Source organism: Schistocerca piceifrons, chromosome 6 (assembly GCF_021461385.2).
Source record: "Schistocerca piceifrons isolate TAMUIC-IGC-003096 chromosome 6, iqSchPice1.1, whole genome shotgun sequence".
Lineage (NCBI taxonomy): Eukaryota > Metazoa > Arthropoda > Insecta > Orthoptera > Acrididae > Schistocerca > Schistocerca piceifrons.
The window spans coordinates 139,105,351-139,127,780 of record NC_060143.1 but is presented as its reverse complement, the minus strand read 5'-3'; the positions used below and the strand labels follow the sequence as shown (position 1 = coordinate 139,127,780).

At 39.5% G+C, this 22,430-nt stretch overlaps 1 protein-coding gene across 4 annotated transcripts in view; it reads left to right on the top strand.

The window, feature by feature from the left end:
• The window catches only part of LOC124802542 (collagen alpha-1(IX) chain-like), a 403,811-nt gene that overhangs the window by 344,735 nt on the left and 36,646 nt on the right, over positions 1 to 22,430 (top strand). For all 4 annotated transcript variants that reach the window (XM_047263404.1, XM_047263402.1, XM_047263401.1 and 1 more), the window contains one exon: positions 21,233 to 21,287. In XM_047263404.1, the coding sequence (XP_047119360.1) occupies positions 21,233 to 21,287 (55 nt within the window). The remainder of the gene's footprint in view (positions 1 to 21,232; positions 21,288 to 22,430) is intronic.

The window sequence follows — 22,430 nt, the reverse complement described above, 5'->3', positions numbered from 1 at the left end:
GGCCATCATTACTGACCACATGTCTAAAGATCTCAAGTTCTTCCAACACATCAAGTTTCCACCCTTTCTTCTCTGTATGTAGAACTATCATTCCACCTGCTCCTTTGGATTATGTCCCGATATTAATAAATGCTCTGCGAAAGTAGAATGTTGAACATTAGTACTTTTCTTCCCTAGCAATTGTTCCTTATAGCTTCTGTTAAAAGCCCCACCAGTTCATCTGATGCAAGATGCCAGGCATCTACCACAAGTAATTTTGTAAACTCCTGAAATACGTAAAGGTTCATTTGAATTTTTTAAATTATGGATTAAATAACTATTATTTGCGAAGAAAACAACTTTGCAGTCACACTTTTTAATCAACACTCATTGAATCCTATACAATACATTACCTAAGTGCTGTGTGACTAGACAGTGATGAATAAGTGATTAAAATAAAACTGTCTTTTGGGACTGACTGTGTTGAATCTGAAGACACTATCTGACCAGTACTCATTGCCTAATGGGAGACATCAGAAGTTATTTTATCATCTACTACAGCAAAATTTAGATCCAAATAATTTAGGTCTTGTTTTTCATTTTGTAACTCACCAGTGAAACTAATTTCCTCATGAAGATTATGAAATATTTCAAAGATTTGTTTAACCCTTTCATTAGTTCCATTGTATATAATCAAAATATCATTTACATACCTAGAGTACAACTGAATGCCTAATTCTGAGGCAGCATAACTTTGGAAAAATTTCTCTTCTAGTGAATTTATAAAAATGCCTGCTAGAAGACCTGCTAACAGGTTACCCATTGTAAGCCCATATGGTAGTTAAAAGTTTTTCATTAAATTCAAAATAGTTGAATTTAACTACCACTCTCAGTAACTGTATAAGGATTTTTTAAAAGCACACAGATTTTTCTGCACAATTTCTAGTTTTGTTTGAAGTGGTACATTAGTGTACAAATTAGTAACATTAAATGATATTAATTTTGTCTCTTGGTTCCAGTCCAAGTTTTTAATTTTATTCACCAAGATCTATTTGCTACAATCATTTTGGAAGATATATGATTTTTTTAATCCGTTCATAAACAAACCTAGCTAATTAATGGTACCCAGTGCTAATACTGTTCACAGTTGGATTAACCGGGTGATTAATTTTATGGATCTTGAACTGAGAACGTGGCCTGGGAACTTGTGGCTTCATGTTAGTCATTTGTTTCTTATGAAATGCTTTTAACAGGCTTTTTGCATCACTTACTGAGACCCTGATTTCTTATTCAAGGTGGAAGTGGAATCCTCTTCTAGTTTAGAAAATTTGTTTTCCTCAAACAAATTTAAAGTTTTAGAAACATATTTATCTTTACTGGCAACAATTACAGCATTAGCTTTATCAGATTTTGTTATAAAGGCTCTCTTTTGCTTTAGTTCAGCATTAATATTTTTTATTATTTTCAAATGTTTATTTTATGGAAACTGACCATTAGATTAATTTTTACTGAAAATGTCACAAACATCATGGAGTAGTCTAACCTACTGGGAATCTTCCATTTTTATATTATTGATTCCAATCTTAAGTTCAGCAGTGAAGTTTTCAACTACATTTGGATCTGTAACTTTAAGTATTACATTCTGTTAGAGTCCTTTCTTAAAGAGGGTATTCTCCTCTTCAGTAATTTTTATTTGTATCTTATTTAGCACTCAACTGAAAAATTTGTTATCAGATTTATGAAAGCCAACTTCATTACAACACTTTGCTACAGGAATAATGCTGTTGAGTATAACTAATCTCTATTCATTCCTTTCATACATTACATTTTTGCACTTATTTAACCAATCATTGCTAAAGTCCCATATCAAGTCTATTTGAAAAATAAAATGCTCATAAAACACTTTTGTTAGCTCTAAATACAAGTAATATGCCTCTTCAACTGAAGTATCTTTCTTTTTGTGCAGCGAACTGACTTTACCAGAAATAATTTTTGGAACCGAACTTTTAAATACTTTGATTATTTCTTGCACTGCTTGACATTAAGCAAGGATCTTATATAGTTCATTGGCAATCCCATTTATTCACACCATTTATTAAAACTGATAGCCATACCAGTGTTAAGTATTTTTCTTCTGACTTCTCTGTATTTGGTAACAGTCTTGGATCACGGGCAGGTAAAATCTCATAATTTTAATCATTGCTGACAGCAGCAACCGAAAATAAAGTTTCAATATAAAACTTGCATCAGACGTATTGTGGAAATGAAAAGTACTATTGATGTGTGGTTTTCACATAATTGATTGGTAATCAGGTGCTCGCATTGTTAGCCAATAAATAGACTGTAACAATACTTAGAAAGTGTATTTTTTGTGCAAACACACAATTTTTTAAATGGAACAATACTTATTGACATTAACATACTAAAAGTAGGATAAATTTGAATTTCAGTGGTGTTTGTTGCGGGATTCTAGTACGGGTCATTTATGACACACCGTATTTTGAAAAGTTCCAAGACCGACATTTGTTCGTGCCATTCAACCTGCATAGTTGCTAGGTACGATGTTGTTATGTTTGCTAACAGTGTGATTGTGTGTTACTTGAGTGCACTGCAACTTGCTAATCAGTTAGTGTGTGACAGTCCAAGCAGTAGGTGGTGAGTGGACAATGGGATTTACCAGTGCAGAAAAAGCCGATATGCTCATGGTATATGCAGAGTGTAGGATGAATGGAGTTCATTCTCATACGGTGCATGTGCCAAGATATCGCAACAGATGTCAACCAACCATCTCAGCAATTATTTATCAACCTCTTTAACCAGTTATATAAAAGTGGTAGTGTAACACTAGGCAATGTAACAGAAGGAAACAAGTGACAACAGAAGAGGGAGGAATTAATGTTCTTGCTGCTGTTGCAGATGATCCGCATGCTAACTCCAGCGCAATCATACGGGTAGGTGTGCTATGCATACTCCATCAACATAGGTTCCATCCCTATCACATAATTATAAGAATTGTCTTAACTTCTGTACATGGGCATTAAAACAGGACACTCCAGATGTATCGTATATCTTGTTTGGTAATCAAGCCACATTTACCAATCATGTCCAGGTAACCTATTGAAACATGCACTATTGGTCTGTTGACAATCCTCGGTGGAATGTCAGTGTCCATGGAGTGTAAACATGTGGTGTGGGATAGCGAACTGTCCGCTCATAGGTCCATGTTTCATAGACAGAACACTGAATGTGCACAAGTATTGTAACTTCAAAACAGACCATCTTCTACAGATGTTAGAAGATATTCCTGTACTGACCGGGAGGGACATGCATTACCCACGTCAGCTATACATCCCATAGTGCACAAAGTACTACAGCATGTCTTCACAAATTGTTTAAAAATTATTGGATTGGATGCAGAGGATTTGTACTTTGGCCAGCCCATTCACCAAATCTGATGCCTGTAGACTTTTTTTCTATGAGGAAAGCTGAAAGCCGCTGTATACAAGTACATACCAACTACACCCGTTTGCTATGCAATGACCTATTACTGCAGCTGGCTCAGACATCTCCACTGAAATGCTAGCACATGTGCAGCAGTCATTCCATACCAGACTGGAAGCGTATATTGCCACTGCTGGTGATCATTTTCAACACAAGCTGTGAAGGTCAATTATCTTGTTACTTGTCAGAAGTCACATGACTAGTGTATGCACTGATGTTGTTCTTTAGTGTATGCTACCACAGGTATTGCACAAGTGTCAGTGTGGAAACTGTTGAAAGTATGATATCTCATAAATGATTTGCACTAGAATCCTGCAGCAAACACCATTGACTTTCTGATTTACCCTATTTTTAGTTTGTTGATGTCAATAGACATTTTTGCATTTAAAAAGCATATGTTTGCACGAAAATACACTTCTTAGATATTACTACAGTCTGTTTATTGGCTAGCAATACAAACTTTATTAGTTAACAGTACAAGCCCCTGACTGCCAATCCATTCTGTGAAAACCACACACAATAGCACTTTCCATTTCCACAGTATTTGTGGTGCATGTTTTCAGTGAGTCACCCTGTATAAAGTATATTGCCTACCTGTAGGGCTTTTAACATAAGATGTAAGGAACACTTGCTAGGAAAGAGAGGTACTAAGGTTCGTAATTCTACTTTTACTGAGCATTTATTAATGTTGGGACACAGTACAAAAGGAGCAGCAAAATGGCAATTGATTCTACATAGAGAGAAGAAATGGTTGAAACTTGATGCCTTCTAGGACTTGAGATCCTTAGACATATGGTAAGTAACGATGGCCTCCTCTTAAATTAACAACTACTTTTATGAAACAAAAGTTTCTTTAATACCTTGAAGCCATTGCTTACAATTATATGATGCTTTGGTTCATAGTTCCATTCACTCCCATCTGCAAATGTTGTTTCTTCCTTTCCTTTACAGACTCTGTACTTGGTTACTTATTGCACCATCGACAGCATTGTGTACCACATTTTGCTTTGCAAATTTGATGTAAAACATATTTGCCCCCCTTTTGCTATTGTAACATCTTGATATAATCCTGCCACAGCACATTCTTTATTATCAACACATATTTGTAATTAACCATTTTATTCATTTTTGCTACACACTATCGTAGTCATTTTTACAAAAATTGTTTTATTCCTTTTGTGTTTTTTGTATATCCTTTCTTTTACACTACACACAATTTACTTTGAAACTTCCTGGCAGATTAAAACTGTGTTCCAGACTGAGACTCGAACTCGGGACCTTTGCCTTTCGTGGGCAAGTGCTCTACCAACTGAGCTACCCAAGCACGACTCTTGCCCCGTCCTCACAGCTTTACTTCTGCCAGTACCTCGTCGCCTACCTTCCAAACTTTACAGAAGCTCTCCTGCGAACCTTGCAGAACTAGCACTATGCTGCAGAGTGAAAATCTCATTCTGGTGACAATTTACTTTGTTTAAAACATCTAAGTATGTACCAGGCTGATGTATTACTGCAAGAGTTGCATATGTCAAACAGTTGAATATTTATCATGCTACTGGCTCCCAGCAAGTAGCACACTCTACACCACATTTACCTGCCATCGTAACTAGTTGCATGTTCAGTCTGTCTGCTCTTTTAACAGGCTGTACCCATGTAACAATTTTTACTCTTTCCATGGAGACCTTTATTCCATATTTTCTACTGTTTCTCTTGAGCTCCTTAGCTCAGCATGTATGTTTAGAATTTTAACATCATGTAATTTATGTAAGTGACAGTATTATACCATGTTCTCCTTTTTAATATTGTCTTGTTTTAAGTGTTTTAGACATTTATTTTACAATATGTTTAAAACATTATAGGTGATTATCCTTCTGAAGAATACATCCTTAGTGGTACTGAAACCTGATCCATGTTTTTACATTAAACTTATGTGACCAATTTGCTGTGTACTTTATATATTGAAAATTCTTCCATTGCATTCAGTGAACCCATATATGAATGCATGTCAGCCAAGTCTTCATCAGTACACCTTTCCACATAGCTGTGTATCACTGTTAACATACAACTAACACAGCTGGAAAAACAAATCCAAGATAGAACTGAACAGTATTGGATGCAAGCTTGGAGGTGAAGAGTAAAATGGGTACTACTGTTGTCAACAGTATTTACCGTGAGCGAATGGAGGCAAGACACATGCTACATACCATTGACATTTGCACTGTTATGTGTTATTTTCAGTGCAGCACAGGTACAAAGCTAACTGAGACAAGAAACCAAATGAAATGCAATAACTCTGTAACAAGCTGCTCGAGACTGTAGGAAAATACTCAGGAGGCAACCCTGAAAAACCTCTGAAGTTTGTCGGTGGAGTTCTGGTTCTTTCTTTATTTTAATGTATCTTTTGGGGTGCCTCCACCTCAGAGCATTTAACTATGACTTGCCACTGATCCAGTCATATATTAATGTAATAGCAGACTCCTGCAACAACTGGCAGCTAGCCCTTATGTACTCAAATATAAATTTATGAGCCTTATAAAATGTAAAATTAGTAACCTTTATTTCCCCTCATTCACAGCAGGTAAGTCCCTCTCAACTGGGCTCAAAGTGATCTGTCTCTCTTTTCTGATCTTCCCAAACTGACCTCTCTTTCTTCCGTACTAAAGGAGCTGACAGTTCTGAAAGCTAGAAATATGTTTCTTTCTACATTTAAAGTGTTTCTGGCAGCAGTGCTGGAGGCCAGTAATGATTCACAAATGGAGTCAGTTTTGTCATACAAACAGCTGATAGCATAAATGTGTAAAGTAACTACATGATCAGGCCCAGAGGACCATGTGATGCAGACTGCTCACAGTGTCTTCCTCTGCCAGTTGTCATTAGGATTCAGTATGAATGGATGTGGGGTCAGCACATCACTCTCTTGGCCATGGTCAGCTTTGTAGACCTTGGAGTTGCTACTTCTCATTTAGTTCGCTTCTCAATTGGTCTCACAAGGTTGACTGCATCCCTTTCCAGCCCTCTCAACAAGGAAATATCTTTGCCAGTGCCAGGGATTGAACCAGAATCCTCCATATGGCAGTCTGATATGTTTATTACTCAGTTACAGAAGTGAACAGAAAACAGTGTGTGAGAATATGAAATGTGATGATAACACTGGTTTAGTTGCAGGTAAATGAAATTAAAGAGTTTGATTGATTTGTAGCATATTGGAAAATTGTGGTTTGCTTGTGAAAAAAAGCACTTTTATTGGCCTTCTTAGAATACTGCTGATGTGTGTGTGTGTGTGTGTGTGTGTGTGTGTGTGTGTGTGTGTAATCCACTTCAAACCAAAACAACAGGGGATATCATAGATGGATATATACATAGAAAGAAGGCCAATGTAAATATCTGCAGACTTATTTGATTGGTGAGAGGGTGTTATTGAAATGCTGAAAATGTCAACTGGGAGGAAATACCAATAACTGTTTTCTAGGATAGAACGTACAAACATTTTCTAGCCCCCTTTGTATTACTCCTGTAGAGACTAAAGATAAAATTAGACTAATAACAGCTCATTCAGAATCTAATATACTATCATTTTTCCCACTGTCCACCCATGAAAAGAATAGTCAGAAACCTTCATTCATTGTACAATTAAATGTAGCACTGTCATGTACTTTATAGTGAACTGTGGGTGATTGTGTAGTAGAGGATTTTATCACTTTTCTATGCCTGTAAAAATAAGTATTCATTGCCTTTAAATTCTTTCAGTATGCTGCATAGAAATAAACTGAAAAAAGCTGCACAGAGATGAGAAACGAAAACTGATTGTATTAGGGACATAATAGCACAATACATAGTTTGGAATGGGATGTCTAATATTAGTGAGTATATGATTCGTGTGAGACTATATATTGCAGCACATGCAGCAACCCTGTAAGTAAAAATAAATATGGTCTAGGTAGAAGCAAAACAGAAAGAGGGAATGAAATATAGGGATATGGCACAGAAAAGTCAAACAACAGTAAAATCAATGAAAAAATTAAAACCAAGAGACTAGATACTGACATTTAACAATAAAGTGCACAGAGGCTGTACATAAATTGTGAAGGAAACAATTAAAACGGGGTGTGTCAAAAGTTAAGCATAATTAAGCACAGATTAGATCTGCTTGCCAGCATTGTCCAATGGAGAAAGGATGCCTCTGCCTGTCCCTTATCATGCTCACTGGCAGGCATGGGTAACATAGGCTACTTGCCGGATGGCTCTACTGCATTGCCACTTTTGCCTGTGGGCACTCGGCCAATGGAGTAAAATTGCGTGAACTACAGCCTGACTGCAAGATCGCCTATGTGTCAGCCATTTGCCTGACTCTGCCCACCTCATTTTCCTACATGTTTGCCTTCCCTCATCTTTGTAGCAAATTGGTCTGAAAATCTTAGGCCTGTGTGATCTGATATCCCCCCCCTCCTCCCTCCAGAAAAATCCCATCCCCCTTTTCCGGTCTCTCCCAGTCATATTCCTCTTTCCTTTCTGAAGAACTGAGAACAAAATTGAAAAAGAAACTATTATTATTTTCTACCTGAAATGTATCCATCAGCAGTACTAGGGATCTTGTATCCTGAAGGTAAGTACTAGTTAGCTAATCTGCTTTCTTGGAATTTTGAGGATGTTCTTTCCACTCTTCACCAGTGAGTCTTTGACCTCTGACTGTGGACTCGCATTCGGAAGGACGACGGTTCAATCCCGCATCCGGCCATCCTGATTTAGGTTTTCCGTGATTTCCCTAAATCACTCCAGGCAAATGCCAGGATGGTTCCTCTGAAAGGGCACGGCCGACTTCCTTCCCCGTCCTTCCCTAATCCGATGAGACCGATGACCAAGCTGTCTGGTCTTCCCCAAACCAACCAACCAACCAACCTCTGACTGTCTCATTATGCTTGTCGTGTCCAGATCTTTGAACCATTTATTTATTTTCCAGAACAGACTGTCTGAAACATATAATTTAGTTTCCCTCTTAACATCTCATCCCACACCAACCTATTTCTTCACATAATATAAACTATCTTCTTGAAGTCCCTAATCATAGCAACTATGTGTTTTTCCTGACTTCTTTCTTTCAAACACCTTTCTTTCCAAAATGTATTTTTTATCATAAAATAAATTGGTGGACTGCACTATAGTTTCCTAATACTGTTTGTGATAAGTTTATAGCTACACTTCTCTGGTACTGCTCCTTATTATATTTCTCATGTAAGTTCTTCTCACAACACATGTTGCTGACTCTGTTCCATATGTAGTTCTACATACCCACAGTGGTTGATTTACTCAACAGCCATTGTGGAAATATTCATATCATTCAAAATAACAATCCTCCTCTCTTGCAAATTATGGATAGTCTCTAAATTTTGTGTTGTGATCTTGAAGCTATGCTTAACCATATACCTGAGCAAAACTGTGCAGTGGTTTAGGCATGGGACTCACACATGAAGAGTGGGGTTCAAGCCCCCTGCCAGGGAACCAAGCTTTTTTCTCTTTGATTTCTCAAAATCACTTACAGTGAATACCAGGAAGGTTCCTTTGACAAGGACGTGACTCATTTGCTACCTTTCCTTGTCCATTCTGAGCATGTGCTCCATCTCTGAAGACTTCATCATAAAAAAGCCATTAATCACCAAGTTTCTTCTTTCTTAATCATAAACTTAACTGCCACACACAGTAATTTTTTTTTCAATTAATGCCAGTAATTCCCATTATCTAAAGTTTCAGAAGACTAGATAGCTTTTTTTCTGCTATCTCTAATAAGTTTATGAGTAGTTTTGTTTCTTTAAATGAGAGTAGGAAGAATGATAATTAACTCATTTGTGAAGAATGAAGGTTAGCTAATCTGCTTCTCTGAAAGAAATGCCAGGATCAGCAAAATGTCAGGAAATAATTATGTAAATACTTTAGGGTTAAAGGAGACTATTCACCAAAACGTGGAAGCATTGAGTTATCAATAGACACAAACGAAAGAAATAAAATGTGCTAGCTCTTATAGTTATCCTTTGGCGAGCTGGAGTAAAATAAATCATGCACAGACAGACATATATGCATACTCACACCTGTGCCCCTACATGGCACTGGATAGACAAACAGTGCCAATGTTACTTTTTGGTGGCTGGACTGGTTGTGGTGGGTCTAGGTTCGGGTGGGGTGGGTAGAGGGAAAGGGAGGTGGGAGGCAGTGAGAGGGGCTGGAGGTGGATGGCTAGCATCTTGGAGGTAGGTGACCAGTTTGTTGGCAAGGAATGCAGGAGGGAGAGGTGGCAGGTATAAGGGCTGGCATGATTGTAACAGCCAGTGGGAAGTGGTACATGGTGGAGGAGACATGGGGTCATGAACAGGGAAGGGGTGACAGAAAGGAGAAACTGCTGGGTGGAGGGTGTGGGTTAATGGGTTACCTGAGACTGAGGCCAGGACAATGATGGGTGGAGAATTTGTTGCAAGGACAACTATGCAGTTCACAGAAGGTGATGGTGGAGGGAAGAATCCAGATGGCTCGGGTTATGAAGCAGCCACTGAAATTGAGCATGTTGTGGTCAGCTGGATGTTGTGCCATGGGAGTTCAACTTTGTTCTTGACAACAGTTTGGCAGTAGCCATTCATCCTGGTCAGTGGCTGATTGGTTGTAATACCAACATGCAAGACTGTGCAGTGTTTTCATTAGAGTTGGTATATGACATGGCTGCTTTCACAGGTAGCTCAGCCTCAGATGAGGTAGGATAAGCCTGTGACTGGACTGGAGTAGGTGGCACTGGATGGTGGATTGGACAGTTAATGCACCTAGGTCTGCCACAGGCATATGATTCCTGTGGCAAACAGTTGGGAATGGACGTGCCATAGGGATGGACTACAATGATGTGTAGGTTGTGTGAGCAACAGAATACCACTTTAGGAGTGGTGGGAAGGATGTTGGATAGGATGTCCCTCACTTCAGAATAGGATGAGAGATAATTAGAGCCATCTGAACAATATGGTTCAGTTGTTCCAGCCCAGAGTGATATTGGGTGATGAGGTTGGCACTCCTTTGTGGCTGATTCTAGGGGGTGGTTGGGAGGGTTGAGCTGTGTGTGGGTATGTTCTAAGTTTGGTGGATATTGCTGTATATTGTCTATCTGTGGAGGCCTTTGTGAGGCATTCAGCATACTGGAAAAGGGAATTCTCGTCACTGCATATAAGTCGTCCATGTGTGGCTAGGCTATAAATCAGTGATTTTTTAGTGCAGAAGGGATGACAGCTGTCAAAATGCTGGCACTGTTGATGACTCGTGGGCTTAATGTAGACAGAGGTGTGGAAAGAGCCATCATAGAGGTGGAAGTCAACATTTGAGGAAGGTGGCGTGTTGGGTAGACAAGAAGTGGATGGGAGAAAATATGTAAAGTTGTGAAGGAATATACATCTACATCTACATTTATACTCCGCAAGCCACCCAACGGTGTGTGGCGGAGGGCACTTTACGTGCCACTGTCATTACCTCCCTTTTCTGTTCCAGTCGCGTATGGTTCGCGGGAAGAACGACTGTCTGAAAGCCTCCGTGCGCGCTCGAATCTCTCTAATTTTACATTCGTAATCTCCTTGGGAGGTATAAGTAGGGGGAAGCATCCAGAAACATACCCCCTCGAAACCTGGCGAGCAAGCTACACCGCGATGCAGAGTGCCTCTCTTGCAGAGTCTGCCACTTGAGTTTGCTAAAAATCTCCGTAACGCTATCACGGTTACCAAATAACCCTGTGACAAAACGCGCTGCTCTTCTTTGGATCTTCTCTATCTCCTCTGTCAACCCGATCTGGTACGGATCCCACACTGATGAGCAATACTCAAGTATAGGTCGAACGAGTGTTTTGTAAGCCACCTCCTTTGTTGATGGACTACATTTTCTAAGGACTCTCCCAATGAATCTCAACCTGGTACCCGCCTTACCAACAATTAATTTTATATGATCATTCCACTTCAAATCGTTCTGCACGCATACTCCCAGATATTTTACAGAAGTAACTGCTACCAGTGTTTGTTCCGCTATCATATAGTCATACAATAAAGGATCCTTCTTTCTATGTATTCGCAATACATTACATTTGTCTATGTTAAGGACCAGTTGCCACTCCCTGCACCAAGTGCCTATCCGCTGCAGATCTTCCTGCATTTCGCTACAATTTTCTAATGCTGCAACTTCTCTGTATACTACAGCATCATCTGCGAAAAGCCGCATGGAACTTCCGGCACTATCTACTAGGTCATTTATATATATTGTGAAAAGCAATGGTCCCATAACACTCCCCTGTGGCACGCCAGAGGTTACTTTAACATCTGTAGACGTCTCTCCATTGATAACAACATGCTGTGTTCTGTTTGCTAAAAACTCTTCAATCCAGCCACACAGCTGGTCTGATATTCCGTAGGCTCTTACTTTGTTTATCAGGCGACAGTGCGGAACTGTATCGAACGCCTTCCGGAAGTCAAGGAAAATAGCATCTACCTGGGAGCCTGTATCTAATATTTTCTGGGTCTCATGAACAAATAAAGCGAGTTGGGTCTCACACGATCGCTGTTTCCGGAATCCATGTTGAATTCTACAGAGTAGATTCTGGGTTTCCAAAAACGACATGATACTCAAGCATGTAGATAGGTAGACATGGCACTGAGTTCAGATAATTATGATATCATCAATGAACCTGAACCAGACTAAGGACTGGGAGTTTTGGGAGGCTGAGAAGGTTTGCTCTAAATGGCCCGTAAACAGGTTGGCCTTGGAGGGTGGCATGTGAGTGCCCATGACTTTGCCACAGATTTGTTTTCAAACCTTCCCTTCAAAGAAAAAGTAGTTGTGGGTTGGGATATAGTTAATAAGGTGTGTAAGGAATGAGGTGGTGGGTTTGGAGTCTGAATGATGTTGGGAGAGGTAGTGTTCAATTGCAGCAGGGCCATGGGTGTGAGGGATGTTTGTGTATGTGTGTGATGAGTGGGGTCCAGGAGGTATAGGGATGGGGATGGTGGAAAATTGATGAAGAAAGTGGTTAGTATCTTTGATGTGAGAGGCTAGATTTCAGGCAATTGGTTGGAGCTGTTGGTCAACAAGGGAGCATGTAGAAATTTAATGTGTGGGGTGTTGGTGGGTTGAGGAGGGAGATGGACTCGTGTTAGAGGTTCTGGGAAGGGCCTGTGAATTTCAGTAGGGATTGGAGATTACATTGGACTTCAGGGATGGGATCACTCTGGCAGAGATTGTAAGTGGAGGAGTCAGACAGTTGGCAGAGGCCTTCCATCAGGCACTCACTGCGACTCATCACAACAGTGGTGGAGCCTTTCTCTGCAGGGAAGATGATAATGTCTAGATCTGTTTTTAGGTTGTGTATGCCTGTCTTTTCTTCTGATGAAAGGTTAGAGTTCTTAGGAAGGAACCTAGGGAAAGATGGTGAGGCCAAGTTGGAAGTACAGAATTCCAGGATCTGACTAGTGGTGGGAAGGGAGGAGGGCCATGGTTGGATGGTGATGTGAATTGGGAGAGGCAAGATTCAAAGTTGGCATTAGGTAGGCTTTGGTTTGGAGGGATTGGCTGCAAAGGAATGTTTCCATTGTAAGAATCGGGAGAAGGAGAGTAGGTTTTTTGACAGTCCAGCATGGTTAAATTTAGGGGTGGGGTTGAAGGTTAGGCACCTGGACAGGACTGAAACTTCTGTGGAATTGAGGTTTTGGTGGAAAGGTTAACAACAGTGCTTTGGATTTGCTTGTTTTGTGAGGTGTTGGGAGGGAGTTTTGGAGGATGTGGTAAATTGAAAAGGCTAGCTAGGTTGGGTCTGGGAGCTATTAGGGGTTGATGATGAGGGGTTTCACTGTGGAAGGATGGGTACTGATGGGTAGTGGTGCCCCAAGACAGGAGCAGGATGTTAACAGGTTGACCCATTTATGGAATTGGTGTCTGGAATGCTTTGCAGGTGTTGGAGTGTGCAAGAGTTTCTATTTCAGCAACTGCACATTTAACATTATCTTGCAGAGGGAATAGAGGTGGTTCTGGGCTGTCTGTGCCATGGACAGGTGTTTTAGCACTACCAGGTTTGTGAGGGATAAGGACTGGCAGAATCTGAAAAGGTGAGGGTCCTTATGAAAGGAAGGGTGGGATCCAGAGTGAGGGACTTTTATGGTTAGGCAGTTGGTGGGATTCCGTGATTCAGACAATGTTTAAGAAACAGGATGAGGGACTGGATTTTACCTTGGGAAAGGTGTGCTTTTATGAAATGGTGCAGAAAGATGGAGTAGGGGTCCATTGGGTTGGGGATGATAATAGGAAATGGGAAATGACACAGGAAATGGGTGAATGAAAGCATTAGATTATTATAAGGAGAACTGAATAATGTAGTGTGAGTTTATTGAGTGAAAAGGATGGAAGAAATTGTGCTGGGAGCAATAGAACAGTTTTCTGGCCTAATGATACTTGATCGTGCATAAGTTATCATCATGCATGGGAAAAAAGAAGGAAAGATATAATGTTTTTATGGGATGAAAGCGTGAGGAGGTATGCATGGATTTGGAGGTTAAATGTAGTGGTTGGCTGCTGGAATGTGTTATAACTGTGATCCAGTTGATGGGTTTTATGTAGAACAGTGTGTAGCACAGTCATAATGGTGGCGACTAATGTTACAGGGTGTCACAAAAGTCACATATAAACACGTTGGCTGGCATGGGTGAATTTTGTGCACATCAATGGTGGGCATTTTCAGTGGTCATGTTTAGAGTGTTTACATATGGAAAACGTAACATTAGCGACATCAGTTAACACAAAAGAATGAGTTATTAAATCTCTTAAAACTGAAATTGACAATCTAAAATCAGAAATAGCACTACTGAAACAAGTAAATAGTGAGCTTATGAGACATGAAAAAAGCAATTGTCAAAAATGCGAATATGAAAAACACCATCTCAAAAGCGGTAACAGATCTGTAAACAAAAGTTACAGAGAAAACTCGCAAATAGACTACATCCAGTTGACGGAATCTTCTAGCTGCACTATATGTGTAGAAGATGAAAGTGAAACCTCCTCCCCATGCAGAAACAGTGTGGTAAGCAAACTTAATGGTGAAAACTTGTAAAGTGATGATATCCAGTATACTGAATCATTAAGTGCCACAGTTTTTGATGGTCATAGTGAAACTGCAAAATCTTCTATCAAAAGCAGAAAAGGTGTTGTAAGCAATCTTAACAGTGAAAACTCGTGAAGTGACGATACTCATTTTTCTGAACCTTTAATATCCACTGTTCATGAAGAAGTACAAAGTGAAAACACATATTCAAGAAACAAGTATCACTGGAACAACAACACATACAGAAAAAAACCAATTAGTCATCACAGTACTGAAAAGGAACATCAAGAAGACTTTCTCATTATAGGTGACTCACTACTAAAAAATGTTGATGTGCCAAAATTGAGACTCGACGTTCGCCCTGGTATCTGGATCCATCAATCAAATAATCACTTAATCAATATTCGTAATTCAAATCCGAGATCTTCCGGTGAAGCCACAAGAATCTACAAAGGTGTTTACATTCATGTAGGAACAAATTCACTACACAGCACCACTAAGGAAGAAATTGTCAGTAAAACTAGAAACTTAATCCGATCAGCTAGAAACTTATACAGGTCTTCAAGAATTGTAGTCAGCGGAATAATCTACAGAAGGTCTGTGAGTCATACTTGTATAAAGATGATAAATTGTAATATTTGTGAGATCTGTAATAATCTAGGAGTAATATTTATCGATCCAAATAAGTGCTTAAGCAACAAATGTCTGGGGAAAGATGGTACTCACTTAAACAGGTTAAGCTCCAAGATCTTCACTAAGATGATTACTGATATTTGCAACATTATAAATAATAAGGGAAACTAAAAAGCAGAAGAGGGGATGCTCATGCACAAAATGTGCCTGAAGAAAGCAATATTTCTTTCCTTCATTATAATGTAGAGGGATTAGGCAATAAGATTGATGTTTTCGACCACTATCTTTCAGATATTACTTCCCACATACTAGTTGTCAGTGAACACCAAAAATCTGCAGATAACATACACCTGTTTAAAATCCAAAGTTATTCATTAACTGATTTTTACTGTCGTTCTAACCATAAAGGTGGAGGAGTGGCTATCTACCTGAGAACAAATAACCTAGTAGAATCTTACGAAAATATCGCTTGGGTAAAAGAGTATTCCACTCAATTGCATTGTGAAATTGTAGCAATTAAGTTAAAATTCTTGTCTGTTGTATACTTTCTCTTAGCATTGTATAGATCACCAAATGGAAATTTTGAATTATTTCTTAATTCCCTTGATACAGTATTATGTAAATTAATGTCCAAGCAAGAGCATATAAATTTTATATTATGAGGGGATATTAATGTCACCACGTTACAAGATTCCCAAGAAAGCAAACGCTTCAAAGACTGTATCTATTCTTATGGCGCAAAAGATCTGTTGGAAGACATACCCACTAGAATCACTCCAACTAGTATAAGCTCTATAGACCATGTTATTACTGATTGTAAAAATATTGCCACAGCTGCTGTTGTAAATGGTCACATCTCTGACCATCTAGGCCAGCTGTTAGTGCTAAAGGGAGATCCTTGTATAAAACCAAAGAAAATTTATGAATACAAAAGGAAACTGAGAGATAGCCTTGGTCATGAATCATGGCATCTAGTATTTCAAGCCGAAGGAGTGAATAATAAATGGGATGCCTTTCTAGATACATTATCTTATCATCTAAATAATACTATTCCCATCAGAAAGATAGATATTAATAAGAATAAGGCAAGACAGTCAAGGTCCATGGAATTTGATAATACTACCAAAGAACTGAAAGAAAAAATGGAAGAAATGTATATGATACAAAGAGAGACAAAAAACAATGAGCACAGGGATAAATACAAACAATACAAGTACCAGTTTTGCAAGTAAGTCAAAAGATTGAAGGCACAAAAAACAATGAGCACAGGGATAAATACAAACAATACAAGTACCAGTTTTGCAAGTAAGTCAAAAGATTGAAGGCTGAAAAGATTAACTCGAATATACTAAATTCAGATTGTATCTCCAAGACCTGCTAGTCAATAGTAAATTAAATAAGAGACAGTAAAACAAAACTAAAGGGTAATATCAACATACAGATATCTAATAACAATATTGATGTTACCAATCCTCAAGAGATCAGTAACATTTTTAATGACTATTTCATAGATATCATAGAATCTGACTTTTGTACCACAGATAAAGTACCTGTTGGAAGTCTTGCTGAGAACAATTCTGAAGCTAATCAACTCCATGAACTTAAAATGAAGGATATTTGTCAGCTTATCAGAGAATGTAAAAAAAAAAAAAAAAAAAAAAAAAAAAAAAAAAAAAAAAAAAAAAAAAAAAAAAAAATCCGCTGGATGGAATGAAATTTCTCCATTTTTACTTAAACAGTGTGAAAACAATCTGGCGTATCCCTTGGTGCATCTAATAAATAGTGTCTTAAAAGAAGGAGTGTTCCCTGACATACTAAAATTAGCCATTGTTAAACCTCTCTACAAAAAAGGTGATAAACAACTAGTAGAAAATTACAGACCACTCGCCTTAACTTCCATTTTTAGCAAGTTAATTGAAAAAATAATTCTGAAATACACTCCTGGAAATTGAAATAAGAACACCGTGAATTCATTGTCCCAGGAAGGGGAAACTTTATTGACACATTCCTGGGGTCAGATACATCACATGATCACACTGACAGAACCACAGGCACATAGACACAGGCAACAGAGCATGCACAATGTCGGCACTAGTACAGTGTATATCCACCTTTCGCAACAATGCAGGCTGCTATTCTCCCATGGAGACGATCGTAGAGATGCTGGATGTAGTCCTGTGGAACGGCTTGCCATGCCATTTCCACCTGGCGCCTCAGTTGGACCAGCGTTCGTGCTGGACGTGCAGACCGCGTGAGACGATGCTTCATCCAGTCCCAAACATGCTCAATGCGGGACAGATCCGGAGATCTTGCTGGCCAGGGTAGTTGACTTACACCTTCTAGAGCACGTTGGGTGGCACGGGATACATGCGGACGTGCATTGTCCTGTTGGAACAGCAAGTTCCCTTGCCGGTCTAGGAGTGGTAGAACGATGGGTTCGATGACGGTTTGGATGTACCATGCACTATTCAGTGTCCCCTCGACGATCACCAGTGGTGTACGGCCAGTGTAGGAGATCGCTCCCCACACCATGATGCCAGGTGTTGGCCCTGTGTGCCTCGGTCGTATGCAGTCCTGATTGTGGCGCTCACCTGCACGGCGCCAAACATGCATACGACCATCATTGGCACCAAGGCAGAAGCGACTCTCATCGCTGAAGACGACACGTCTCCATTCGTCCCTCCATTCACGCCTGTCGCGACACCACTGGAGGCGGGCTGCACGATGTTGGGGCGTGAGCGGAAGACGGCCTAATGGTGTGCGGGACCGTAGCCCAGCTTCATGGAGACGGTTGCGAATGGTCCTCGCCGATACCCCAGGAGCAACAGTGTCCCTAATTTTCTGGGAAGTGGCGGTGCGGTCGCCTACAGCACTGCGTAGGATCCTACGGTCTTGGCGTGCATCCGTGCGTCGCTGCGGTCCGGTCCCAGGTCGACGGGCACGTGCACCTTCCGCCGACCACTGGCGACAACATCGATGTACTGTGGAGACCTCACGCCCCACGTGTTGAGCAATTCGGCGGTACGTCCACCCGGCCTCCCGCATACCCACTATACGCCCTCGCTCAAAGTCCGTCAACTGCACATACGGTTCACGTCCACGCTGTCGCGGCATGCTACCAGTGTTAAAGACTGCGATGGAGCTCCGTATGCCACGGCAAACTGGCTGACACTGACGGCGGCGGTGCACAAATGCTGCGCAGCTAGCGCCATTTGACGGCCAACACCGTGGTTCTTGGTGTGTCCGCTGTGCCGTGCGTGTGATCATTGCTTGTACAGCCCTCTCGCAGTGTCCGGAGCAAGTATGGTGGGTCTGACACACCGGTGTCAATGTGTTATTTTTTCCATTTCCAGGAGTGTATATGTTAGAGCATTATAATAAGCACAACATCCTGGGAGATTTTTCAGCATGGTTTCAGAAGTGGTCGTAGTACCATGACTGCAACACTTCAATTTATGCTGAAAGCTCTTGACAAAATTGATGAAGGCATGCAAGTAGCTGGAATTTTCCTAGACCTATCAAAGGCTTGTGATAGGGTTGATCGTAAGGTACTTCTGTCAAAACTGCCCAGAGATGGCATAAGTGGAAAATTATTGCACCTCATCACATCATACTTAAAAAACAGAAGACAGTGTAACTCAATCTCACACAATAGTGGAGAAACATTAAAAAGTTATACATCAAGGGTCAGGAGTATTAAATTTGGTGTGCCTCAGGGATCGCTAATTGGTCCCTTCCTTTTTATGTTACGTCAATGACTGCCCAAAGATAGTAAAAAATGATACCTTCATTACAATGTATGCAGTTGACACTTCAGGCCTTTGTTGGGGAAATGATACTCTTAATGTCAGCATAGAGGTAAAAAAATTTATAGATATTGCAAAGGAAAAGTTTGAAAATGACAATCTAAAAGTCAACCTACAAAAAACAAATATAATCCCTTTGAATGATGGTGATTTGCAAACTTGTATTGATTCTCAAGATAGCAATATTGTAGAGAAAATCTGCAGTGAGTGTAAATTCCTAGGTATATGCATAGACAGCAAACTACTATGGACACAACAAATTGACAATGTATGTGCAAGGCTATCATCTAGCCTGTATGTTTTAAGAAGAATAGCTCAATATGTCAATACCCAAACAATGAGGATGATGTATTTTGGTTTAATACATCCATTTCTAGCATATGGTCTTTCACTGTGGGGTGGGGCTTCCAAAACTCGTGTAGATCGAGTATTTAAACTCCATAAAAGAGCTTTGAGAATATTAGGCAAAAATGGAATTGTTTATAGAATTTAAAATTCTGACTATCTATTCAATGTATATGTTTGAAACAATAGTATTAACTGTAGAAGATAAGAAATATACCTGTTGTAATGCAGAAATTCATGATAACAATACTAGACAAGTACAAAATTACCATATGATACATAGAAGACTGAAAAAAAACTGCAAACAGTCCATATATGAATGGAGCAAAATACTTCAATGCACTGCCAAATGAACTGATGGTAATAACTGGAGAGACATTCAAAAAACATCCAAAGTCGTGGCTCATTGAGGAGTGCTTCTATAGCCTACTGTAGAAACTAAGATCTAAAGTATTACTATGTCAAATAATTTGGACTACATTCTTAAGTTCCTATTATAAAGTAAAATTAGATTGTATACTGTTGTATTGTACTACCAATTGCTATGTATGTAATTACATGTTTCATGCAAATAAATTACAATTACAGACTTAATAATAATCATATTTAACAAATAGTGTGTATGTTGGCAGTGTTCAAAGAAAAGTGTTCATGCTGTCTTCTTGTTGCTCATATTGAGTGACGGTGGCATCAAGTTACAGCACAACATATTGGCAGGGTGTTTTGGGGATAACTTATAGGAAATAGTTCTGCTACATTTCACAGACTACACTTGTTGAGCAGACTTCACTGATTCTGCCTAAATTTGGTTTCATGAAATTACTGTATATAATCTTTGAACTGTGTAGTCTGTTATGCACTATTACATACATCATAATTTGTCATAAATAATGTTAACTGTTTTAGTTAGTGGCTCTTCTCATCCACATTTTTTGGCTGACATCTCGTCATCACTTCCAGCACAAGTTAATCATGCAGACACCAGGTACTACCTGGAGACTGTTATACCCAATTCCTTAGAAAATTTGTGGATTTAACTATTATAAACTGTATGAGCAAGGTGTGGCTAGTGATGCCAGTCATTAATCTGTCATCACATTATTTCATTCTGTGTCATCTCCACTAGCAGTTATGCTAGTGTTTCATACTGTTGGAAAATAATTAATTGGTCAATCATAAATAGCACTGAACAGCTTGATGAAACAACAAGAGGAAACACATTGATCATCATTGTTTAAAAGTGCATGTTTCTCCTGTGGAGGATGAAGAAAATAAATTAACATAACTAGTACAAAATGAAGTGTTTATAGAATCACAAGACAGGATACTCTCTCTCTCTCTCTCTCTCTCTCTCTCTCCCTCACTCACTCCTCTCAAACAGGCCATGAAAGCCCAATGGTACCGACTGGCCACCATGTCATCCTCAGCCCATAGGCATCACTGCATGTGGATATGGAGGGGCATGTTGTCAGTACAGCGCTCTCCTGACCGTATGTCAGTTTCCAAGATCGGAGCCGCTACTTCTCAATCAAGTAGCTCCTCAGTTGGCCTCACAAGGGCTGAGTGCACCCCACTTGCCAACAGTGCTCGGCAGACCAGATGGTCACCCATCCAAGTGCTAGCTGAGCCTAGCAATGCTTAACTTCGGTGATCTGATGGGAACTGGTGTTGCCACTGCGGCAAGGCCATTGGCCCAAGACAGGATAGCTACATCAATTATGAATCCATTGTGTTTCTAGCTACCAAGTGGAAAAATGTTGATCATATAAGTAAAAGCTGGCATTTTTCACATTAAGTGAATTTGAGCATATTTTATATATTTCTGTAATCAAATTGGCTCTCCTGATATATACTCTTTTCTTTTTTCTTTTATTTTCAGGGAAGAAGTATCTCTGAATCTGAAATACGAGAAATATGTGCTGCTGTATTAAGAGGTATTGTATGTTCTTTCATATACTATATACAAATTCATTTCCAGAGGCTAAAGTTATAGAGAATATGATTCCAAAGCAGTTGTCATTAAAACATCTTCTAAAAAAGAAAAGAATCATATAATGTTTCAACCAAGAAATATTGTCTAGTCAGTTACACAAGGCTGATCAGTCTACATCTGACTCCTTTGGCATTGTTGCTAGCACCACTTAGTTGCATTAATGATGAAGCAGTGTTTCGAAAATTATTTGCCATCAGAGTGACCAATGCTAAAAATATTCTGACCAATAATTAATTGAGCTAAATCGGTAACTTTTTCTAAAATCAGGAAACTATTGCAGGTTATCAACAGATGTGTTTCCAGATATGCCTTGTGGAATTTGGTACCTGACATATCACTCATTCAATGTGACATATCTCAAAGGGCACATCTGGAGCAGATTACTGTCAACCATGTCATATGTCACCGCCTCGATCTGCAGTGCTCGCATGTAGGCATGTTGTAAATGCAAGACAGAATTTCAGAAACTGTGTGGAAGACATTTGTCAGTTCTCAAATTGAAGACTTGTTACTTTAAACGAGGTCTACAAATAATGGCGACATTTGAAATCAAACAATGGAAAATCCAGGATAGAACAGTGACAGTATTATGGAGGGGCTAGATTGCTGCTCACCATATAGAGGAGGTGTTGAGTCACAGACAGGCACAGAGCTTGTAGCCAAAAGGTCTTCTTCTAAAGTTAACAACACACTTATATTCACAGAAGCATAACTCACAAACACATGACCACTGTGGTCATGTTAATGTGAGTTGTGCTGCTTTGTGTGTGTGTGTGTGTGTGTGTGTGTGTGTGTGTGTGTGTGTTTTGTCTGCATTAGAAGGTCTTTTACCCAAAAGCTCACATGTTTAGCAATCATTTTGTTGTACCTGTCTGTGACTCAACATCTTCTCTGTATGGTGAATGGTAACATTTGGGAAATCGTATACCATAATATCACTGTTAAGGATCCTATAGAATTTTACTGGCAAGCAAAAAATTTTTCTGTGAAGATTCGTGGTTTAATAAGATCTGGTTGCATATGAGGGCAAGCTGTAGGCGTAAGTAGTTGAAATCAGATAGATAAATGCTTCATACTTCAAGAA